This window comes from Gracilinanus agilis, chromosome 3 (genome assembly GCF_016433145.1).
Source record: "Gracilinanus agilis isolate LMUSP501 chromosome 3, AgileGrace, whole genome shotgun sequence".
In the NCBI taxonomy this organism is placed as follows: domain Eukaryota; kingdom Metazoa; phylum Chordata; class Mammalia; order Didelphimorphia; family Didelphidae; genus Gracilinanus; species Gracilinanus agilis.
This window is the reverse complement of record NC_058132.1, coordinates 31,943,717-31,953,304: the sequence shown is the minus strand read 5'-3', so window position 1 is coordinate 31,953,304 and position 9,588 is coordinate 31,943,717. Positions and strand designations below refer to the sequence as shown.

The 9,588-nt window shown below is 50.4% G+C and overlaps 1 protein-coding gene across 1 annotated transcript in view; it reads left to right on the top strand.

The window, feature by feature from the left end:
- Nucleotides 1-3,299: 3,299 nt before the first annotated feature.
- Nucleotides 3,300-9,588, top strand: part of TMEM52 (transmembrane protein 52) — a 14,533-nt gene continuing 8,244 nt past the window's right edge. The window contains exons 1-4 of the mRNA XM_044668642.1: nt 3,300-3,374; nt 3,546-3,589; nt 4,318-4,359; nt 8,422-8,600. Of these exons, the coding sequence (XP_044524577.1) occupies nt 3,300-3,374; nt 3,546-3,589; nt 4,318-4,359; nt 8,422-8,600 (340 nt within the window). The remainder of the gene's footprint in view (nt 3,375-3,545; nt 3,590-4,317; nt 4,360-8,421; nt 8,601-9,588) is intronic.

Here is a 9,588-nt window from a genome sequence, read left to right as displayed (position 1 = left end):
GAAGGAAGGAAGGAAGGAAGGAAGGAAGGAAGGAAGGAAGGAAGGAAGGAAGGAAGGAAGGAAGGAAGGAAGGAAGGAAGGAAAGAAAAGTGGCTCCCTGAGCCCCAGTGCTCAAGGCTATCAGGAAACCAATGGATGGGTCCCTTGCAATGTCCCATCCGATCTCCCCCTCTTTCCCATCCAGCTCCAGACACCATCCCTCCAGACTCCTTGGTCAGTGGGATCAGAGCAGGGAGGGCAGGGGACAAGTCTTCACAGATCAAGACCATGAAGCAGCCAGTGAATTTTGCATTCCTTTCCAGGCTGGCTCTTTTCAAGCTAGATCTGCTCAGACTCTCTGGAGGACAGAAGCTTTGGGCAGGCACCATATATAAGAATCACATCCATACCCGGGAGAGTAGTCCATCCTGTCACACAGCCATACAAACCTGGCTTCCATGGGCCTGTCCAGTGCTTCTACATGTATGCTCTCAGTGTATCAAACTCAGCTATGGACACCACTTTGTAGGAGTGACATAGACAAGTACTTAGAGACGAATAACCAGCATTGTGAGAATTTAACTGGCTGAGAGGTAGCAGAAAATTTAAATATCATCCAGTCCAAATTAATTTTTAAAAAACCCTTACCTTCTATCTTAGAATCAATCTAAGTATTGGTTCCAAAGTAGAAGAATGGCAAGGGCTAAGCAATTGGAGTTAAGTGACTTGACCAAGGTCACACAGCTATGAAGTATTTAAGGTCAGATCTGAACCTAGGATCTCCCATCTCTGGGCCTGGCTCTCTCTCCACTGAGTCACCTAGGTGCCCTCAAACTTCTCATTTTATAAAGGAGGAAACAGATCCAGAGATAGTAAAGTACTTGATAAGATAGTCCTATATTCAAGCCTAGGCCCTCGAAGTACAAATATAATCAAAATGCTTATTCTTCCCTTTTGGGAAGAAGGGGGGGCATGGAATTACTAGACAGCTAAGTGACATAGTGGATAGAGTGCTAAAACTGGAGCCAGAAAGTCCCGAGTTCAAATTCAGACTCATATTTACTAGCTATTTGATCCTAGATAAGTCACTTCACCCTGTTTGCCTCAGTTTGCTCATCTATAAAATGAGCTGGAGAAGGAAATGGCAAAGCACTCTAATATCTCTGCCAAGAAAACTCCAATGGAACCAGGAGGAGTCAGACACAACTGAAGAAAGGCAGTAACAATAGGATCACCAAGCCAGATAACCTTTTTTTCAAAATCAATTGATATAGATAGTTCTAGGTCTGTATCTAGGCAGTGTCCCTGCCTAAGCTGTTCTCTCTTTAAAATGTTTTAAATTTATTTTCTTATTTCCCCCCCTTCTACTTCCTCTCCCCCCTCACTGAACAGGAAAAAGAAGGAAAGAGCAAACCCTCATCAAGGTGGTGCTCTCTCCACAGCACAGCCCTGCCTCCACCAGAATCAAAGTCATAAAATGATCTGTTGAAGGAACTAGGGAGGGTCACGTAGTCTGGAGGAGATTCAGGGTGGGGGTGAGGGTTGGGGGGGTCTTATTAACCATCTTCGGGTGTTTGGAGGGCTCTCCTAGGAAAGGAGTAGATTTGTTCTGATTCACTCCAGAAGGGCAGAAGGTAGAAGTTCCAAAAGATGTAAGAAAGAACTGTGTGACTAGGAGTGGACTGTTAATATTTAACAACCGACTCTCTGGGGACACCTGCATCTTCAACACCCGTCTACATAATAACATATTCTCCATTGCTTTCCTATGTCTCGACAAACAGCAAAACAATCAATCAAGCCTTGACTTGTAGCATTGGCCAGTTTTTGAAGTGGAAATATCCACGTTGGAGATTTAACAATGGGCTCTTTCCATCACGCCACTGGAAATTTAACAATCAGCTCTTTCCTTCCCACCCTTGGCTGCATCAGAACTATCCAGCAATGGGGTCGAGCTGTCTTAGGACATCATGAGTTCCCTCTTCATTCCTCAGACTCTGCCTCCCCAGAGATGTCCAGCAAAGGCTAGCTCTGAAGTTCTGCAATCCCAGGGCTAGGCAGACGGGGCTGGATGGGCTATGAGGAAGGTTATGAAGTAGAAAGGGCCCAGGTTGGCTGAGTCAGCCCCCAGCATCACTGGGTGGGCAGCCTGGACCGGATTTAACCCCGAGACTATGTGGGTGATGACGTCAGCGGGGCTGAGTCACTTGAACTGCTGAAGATGAAGTATCTTGGGAGGAAGCTTCCCCAAACCAGCTGAGGGTCAGACCACAATGAGATTCTCACCGGGGTTACAAGCTTGGGAGGAGGCGGCATTCTGAGGAGTTGGGGCTGGAGAGCTCCCTGGAGCTCAGTTCCAACCCATTCATTCCACAGATGAGAAAACTGGGGTCAAGAGAGCCCCAAAGCCACGCGAAAGCATCATATATTGGAGGCAGTTAAGGCAATGAAGTCTCATGGGAAAATGCTGGATGGGGAGAATCAGAAACGTTATTCTGAGTTCTGGGTTTGAATCCTAGTTTCCTCACTGCCTCAGGCCCTGGGGCAGGACAGATGGTTAGCCTCTAGACATTAGTTTCCGCCTCTGTAAAAGTTTGGGAAATACCAGGTGACCTCCCCCTCTCAATCGAACCTCTGGGATATGAATATGAACTCCAGTGCGGAAATCGATAGCTCCTTTTTTTTTTCTTTTTAAACCCTCACCTTCCATCTTAGAATCAATACTGTGTATTGGCTCCTAGGCGGAAGAGTGGTAAGAGTAGGCAATGGGGGTCAAGTGACTTGCCCAGGGTCACACAACGGGGAAGTGTCTGAGGTCAAATTTGAACCCAGGACCTCCCGTCTCTAGGTCTGGCTCTCAATCCACTGAGCCACCCAGCTGCCCCCAAGCGATAGCTTCTGAGGCTGCAGGACACCCGCATCCCACTTCAGCATCCTGTTTATTGCTGGGCTGTTAGCCCTTGACTGGGAAGCTGCCTTCCTGCTGGTCTGGGCCTCAGTTTCCCCGTCCGGAATGCGGGGCCAGCTTGGAGGGGTGAGGGCGGCCTGGCTGATCCTGGGTAAGCCTGGGCGGCTCCCATCTAAACCAGAGGCGGCCGCAGCTGGCTCCCCCCCAACCCCACCCCCTTCACGGGAGGAATGGGCACGTGCGGAGGGCCGAGAGGGCCGGGCTGCTGCTGGGCGTAGCTGAGGCGGAGGGCCAGCCCAGGGGTGGGCTCTGAGGGAAGCTGGGCGGGGCGGCCATAAAGGCGGTCCCGGATCCCCGGCCGGACTTTCCTGGCCTCGGCTGGAGCGGCGGAACGCTGGCGTGGTGGGGGGCCATGGCCACGGCCACGGCCACGGCCTCGGGAGGCTGCAGCCACGGCACCCTCGCCCTGCTCTTAGTCCTGCTGCAGGTGAGCGATCTCGGCCGCCTTCAGCGCGCCTCTTTGTTCCCGGGGAGCCACGCGGGCTGGGTGAGGGACGGGGACTCTCAACTCCTCTGATCTGGGGGGCGGGGCTGGGGCACTGCTGAGGAAGGCCGCGGCTACCCCCTCAGCTTCTCCTCCCTTCTCTGGCCCCCGCAGGTGGCACTGGACAGCGCAGATGGCAGCTGCGAACTCGCTGACCAGTAAGTCTGGAGGGGGGCACCGCTATCCACTGGGCTACCCGATCAGCAACCCCCCCCTTTCCTGAATTCAGAGTTGGAAAAGCCCTCCGGGATTGCCCACCATCACCACCACCCCCTGGGAGACTTCGGGGCCCCAGACTCCACAGCTGCTTCCCCCTCCCGGAGCAGCTAAAAATAAAGGGCCTGAGAGCCCTGGCCCCGCCCCCTCCCCCCTCCGCGCCCAGCTCGACCCCGGGACCTCCAGTGGCCCCCTCCTCATAAATCCCGATGGGGGCGGGGCTCCGGGCTGAGAGAGAGGAGGCAGCTCTGGCTGGGAGTGGAGTTGGGTTACTATTACTAGACCAGGAGCTCCAGTTAGGAGAAGTCGAGATAGGTGCGCCTCGAGAGAGGGGATGCACGGGACCGGCAGCCCAGAGGGGTCCTTGGAGTGAAAGCGGGGAGGCCCGGTGATGGGAGGGGCTGCTGCCCCGGCAGGGCCCAGGAGGCAGCTCCCCAGGGTCCTGGAAATTCCCTCCCAAATCCATCAGTTCTATTGAAACCCAACCCAAGCTGATGACCCAGCCAGCTTCTCCTCCTTAGGAGGGACTTGCCCCAGCTCGTATTTGCTTCTCCTCCCAGGGCCTAGGGTGGGGTCCTTGCAGGCTTCCCAACCCCCTCCCCACCTAGGTCTGAGCTGGGGCTCGAGTTCCAGCTTCAGGTGAATTCCTCCACTTTCTCTGCCCTTCCAGGTGCCCTCCTAGTGCCAGCTGGACCAGCCTGTGGTATGTCTGGTAAGTGCAGAACTGGGCAAGAAGCCCTCCACAGAGGCAGAAGGCCTGCCCTAAGCCCAGAGCTCCCCGGGCCGGTTGGACTGGTTTGCCCTGGGAGGGACACCTCTGCTGGCCCGGCCCCACCGAGGGGATCTCTGGGGATTTAGAGTTTCCTGAAATGGAGCTAACCAGGGAAGCCTCTCCTTGACGAAGCCCCCAAGAGGCAGGGGGTTCACTCCCCCCATTGAGCACCTGCCGAGAGCTGGCTGGAGACACCCAGAGACAGATCCCCGCCTCCTCCTCTGGGGACGCCTATCCCAGGCTGGCTTATGGAGAGACAGTTACAAAGCTCATTCCTGCTCATCCCATCTCCATACCCCAGTCAGCCAGCGTGCAGCAGTCATTAAGTGCTAGACACCCAGCTAGGACCCAGGGATGTGCACCGGCTGGGAAAGAGGGGCAGAGGTTCCTGTCCCCATTTTACAGCTGTGAAAACTGAGGCTCAGAGAAGAGAACTGACTTCTTTTGATACGTCCCATGACTTTTGGGTCCCATCGAGCCTCACTTTCTCATTTTCCAGATGAGGAGGTTCACAGAGACTTAGTGCTCCTGGCTCCTGACTTTTCTTTTGATCCAGTGCCATTTCCCCTGCACCAGGGTCAGGCCTCGGGGCCTGAAAGAAGACCTAGCCAGGCTTTCTGATTTCCTCAGACCTGCCCTGGGGGTTTTATCCACCTTGCTAAGGAGTGGAGGAGAGAGGAAGATGACCCTGGGGAGACTAAACTTGGGCTCTTCCCACCCAAGGAAGCCATCCCCAGATCAGATTAGAAGGGGACCTTGTTGTTCTGTGGCGCCCAACTCTCTGGGACCCCATTTGTCATTTTCTTGGCAGAGATACTAGAGTGGTTTGCCATTTCCTTCTCCGGTTCATTTTGACAGATGAGGAAACTGAGGCAAACAGGGTGAAATGACTTGCCTGGGGTCACCCAGCTAGAAAGTGTGTGAGGCCAAGTGCAAACTCATGGAGAAGGGGCAGATCTCCTCAAATGTAGTGAGGCACAGGAGGGCCAGTGCTGGCAGGATCTCCTGGCATTCAGGGCACAGAGCTGATGCCTGCCTTCTCCTAGGCTGACCTCTCCACAGCCATCCCTCCCTACCCTGCCAATACTGGACCTTGGCTGGCGAACCTGAAGAGATGTCCCAGGAAAGGCACCCCGAAGCCCACTGCCAACATACTCGCATTCATTCCCAAGATGAAAAAGAGCCCAGGGTGGCCTCTTAAAAAATACTCACTTCTAGGGCACAATGGGGCAGGGTTTCTGTTCCAAAGTGCCCGCTCCTTTCTCCAGCCTCAGGTAAGGAGGACCCTGTCTCAGAGCATCTCCTTCCCCTGCCCTGTGATCAGTCAGGGAACCCAGCTAGCTTCTAACTCCTCTTAGCCCATCCAACTCCTTCCTGGATCTCTCCCCTGAGGCTAGATCACCAAGCTCTGCATCTCCCCTAGGGGATGGCAGGCAGCCCATGCCCAGCCATGCCTGTCAGTTTCGCAATCCATTCCAGGGCACATCTTGTTCCTGGAGAGATCGGGTGAGCGAGGCTTGAGGTCATAAATGAAGCCTGGAGACAGCTGTCCCTCCCCATCCATCCCAGGAAAATCCAACTCCTTCCACGCCAGAGCAGAGAGACTTTGGCAGCTGCCCACATTTGTAGAGTGTGTCCTCAGGAGAACCCCTGCAAAGTAGGTTGGGCGTTATTGCCATTTTAGAGATGTGGAAACTGAGGCTTGTTGAAGTTTTTCTTCCAGAGGACCTGGATTCAAATCCTGGCTCTGTTTGTTCTTATATATTAACAAGTCACCTAAGCTTCAATTTATCATTTTTAATTTTTTTTTTCTATTTTTAACTTCAGTTCTAAATTCTCTCCCTCCCTCCACCCTACTGAGAAGGCAAAAAAACACAACACCCATTAAACAGATGAGGTCATCAAAAACATATATCACTTAACTTGAGCAGGGAGGTGCCGCAGGGGATAGAGCGCTATGCTGGGAATTAGAAAGAGCTAAATTCAAATCCTGTTTCAGATACTAATTATAGGACCCTGGGTAAGTCACTTAACTCCTCTCAGCCTGGGGAAGTCAATAGCCTCCAAGGGCTCTTCCAGCTCTAAACCTCTGAGCCAGAGAAACAGAGCAACAGTGTGCAGCCAGACTTTCCAATCTGTGCTCTCTTAACTATTTTACTGTTCACTCATCTGTCGACTCTGATTTTTCGGGATCCCATTTGGGGTTTTCTTGGCAAAGATCCTGGCATGGTTTGCCCTTTCCTTCTCCAGCTCATTTTACAAAGGAGGAAACTGAGGCAAACAGGTTTAGTGACTTGCCCAGGGTCACACAGCCAGGACATGTTGACGGCTGGGTTTGAAATCTTCCTGACAGGCTTGGCACTGCGCCACCTAGCTGACTTATAGCTATCCCTCTTTAATTATATCAAGTTGTTTTTTGGTTTTTTATCTTTCCCTTCTGTCTTAGAATCAATACTAAGTATTGGTTCCAAGGCAAAAGAGCAGGAAGGGCTAGGCAAGGGGAGTTAAGTGACTTGCTCAGGGTCACACAGCTGGGAAGTGTCTGAGGCCAGATTTGAACCCAGGACCTCCATCTCTAGGTCTGGCTCTCCATTCACTGAGCCACCTCGCTGCCTCCTACTGGGCTACTTTTGAAGAATGGTCCATGCCAAGCTTCCCTGCACAGGACTGATGCCCAACTTGTCCTAACAGCAATAACTGGAACAGGTGTAGACATGAATGCCCTATCAGCTGGGGAGACAGCCTTGGAAGGATGTCAAAGCCATCAGGATATTAGCTTTCCCGTTGACTGTGAAGAATAAACATGTTCCAGGGCAGTTTTGTCATCGTCTCAAAGCTACCAGGAGGAAACCCCCCAAAAGCTGAATGTCTCTGGTTCTGAGAACTGCAAAATGATGAGCTTGAAGCCCTGTGTGCAAGTTAGGAGCTGTCCAGATCAGGTTGGCTGAAGAGAGAGGAAGCAAAATAAAAATTAATTAAAGAAAAGGGCAGCTGGGTAGCTCAGTGGATTGAGAGCCAGGCCTAGAGACGGGAGGTCCTGGGTTCAAATCCGGCCTCAGACACTTCCCAGCTGGGTGACCCTGGGCAAGTCACTTGACCCCCATTGCCCACCCTTACCACTCTTCCACCTAGGAGCCAATACACAGAAGTTAAGGGTTTTTTTAAAAAGTAATAAAAAGAGAGAAAAAGCTTAGCATTTGTGTTACTTCACTGAAGGCTCACTGGTTTGGGATACAAATCCCATCCTTGGCTTCCCAGTGGCCGTATTGCCTTGGAAAAGTCATTGTCTAGGCTCAGAGATTCATAGCTTGCAGAGACCTTAGAGGTTGTCTAGTCACCTCCTTCATTTTATGACTAGGGAAACTGAGGTCCAGAGAGAGGAAGTCACATAGCTAAGTGTCTGAGGCAAGAGTGAAACCCGGGTCCTCCAACTTCAAATCTAGTGGGAGGCATTGGCAATGGAGAGGTAAGCCTTGGAGGAGAAAAGTGACTTTCTCTCACTATGCCAAGTTGCCCCTTCGAGCAGGTTTTTCTCAACATCACTCCCATTTTAGAGGTGAGGAAACTGAGGCTTCGCAGAGTGACTTGTCTGGATGGCCTGGCTTCAGATTCCAGCTTGTTAGCGCCTGTTTAACTTTGACAAATCCTCTATCCTGAACTCAAGCAAGGAGGTGATAACAGGGGACAGAGTGCTACATGATATTCAAGGAAAGCTACACAGATTGCATCTCTGTCAGCCTCAGTTTCCTTATCTCTAAAATGGGAATAGGGCAGTGAAGTGGTGGAGCGGTTAGAGCGCCAGGCCTGGACTCAGGAAGACTAATCTCCATGAGTTCAAACCGGGCCTCAGACACTTACCAGCTGTATGTCCCTAGACAAGTCATTTAACCTCTGTTTGTCTCAGTTTCCCTGTCTGCCCAACGGGATAATACGTCTCTGGGTTATTGTTGGTCCGGAGACTTTCCTAGCCTCCAAACTCTTTGTCTCTCCCCCAATTCCCAGGCTAATCTTGCTGACCGTGTTCATGCTCCTCCTGTGTGGCATCTTGGCCAGCTGCATTAAGTTCTGCTGCCAGAGGAAGAGGCCGCCCGTGCAGACAACGTTCCCCCTCCCGAGGCGGCCCTACGACCTGACGGTCATCACTGTGGACAATGACAGCACCATCCACAGCACCGTCACCTGTGAGTGCCCAGGGGAGGGCCGGGGGAAAGATCGAAGGGTCGGGGAGGAAGGTCCCAGGTGGGAATCCAATGCACTGATTAAGTAATTCATTAATAATTGGGGTTTTTTTTAGATAATTTAAGTATTTTTATAACTTAATATAATCTATAATATAAATAAATAATTTTATATAATTATAATATAAATCATTTAAAACAATTTGAGATTTTAATTAAAAATTGGCTGTCTGATGGGTGCCAGACACTGGGGATTAAGATACAGTGAATGAAAGCATGAATGAATGGGAAAGTAATCCATAGGTCCCTACTATGTGCTATTCACTGTATTAAGTGCTGGGGATATACAATGAATGAATGAATGAATGAGTGAGTGAATGAGTGAGTGAGTGAGTGAGTGAGTGAATGAATGAATAAATGAGAAAGTATTCCATAGGTCCCTACTATGTGCTACTCACTGTACTAAGTGCTGGGGATACAAATACAATGAATGAATGAAGGAAGGAAGGAAGGAAGGAATGAATGAATGAATGAATGAATAAATGAGAAAGTATTCCATAGGTCCCTACTATGTGCTACTCACTGTACTAAGTGCTGGGGATACAAATACAATGAATGAATGAAGGAAGGAAGGAAGGAAGGAATGAATGAATGAATGAATGAATAAATGAGAAAGTATTCCATAGGTCCCTACTATGTGCTACTCACTGTACTAAGTGCTGGGGATACAAATACAATGAATGAATGAAGGAAGGAAGGAAGGAAGGAATGAATGAATGAATGAATGAATAAATGAGAAAGTATTCCATAGGTCCCTACTATGTGCTACTCACTGTACTAAGTGCTGGGGATACAAATACAATGAATGAATGAAGGAAGGAAGGAAGGAAGGAATGAATGAATGAATGAATGAATAAATGAGAAAGTATTCCATAGGTCCCTACTATGTGCTACTCACTGTACTAAGTGCTGGGGATACAAATACAATGAA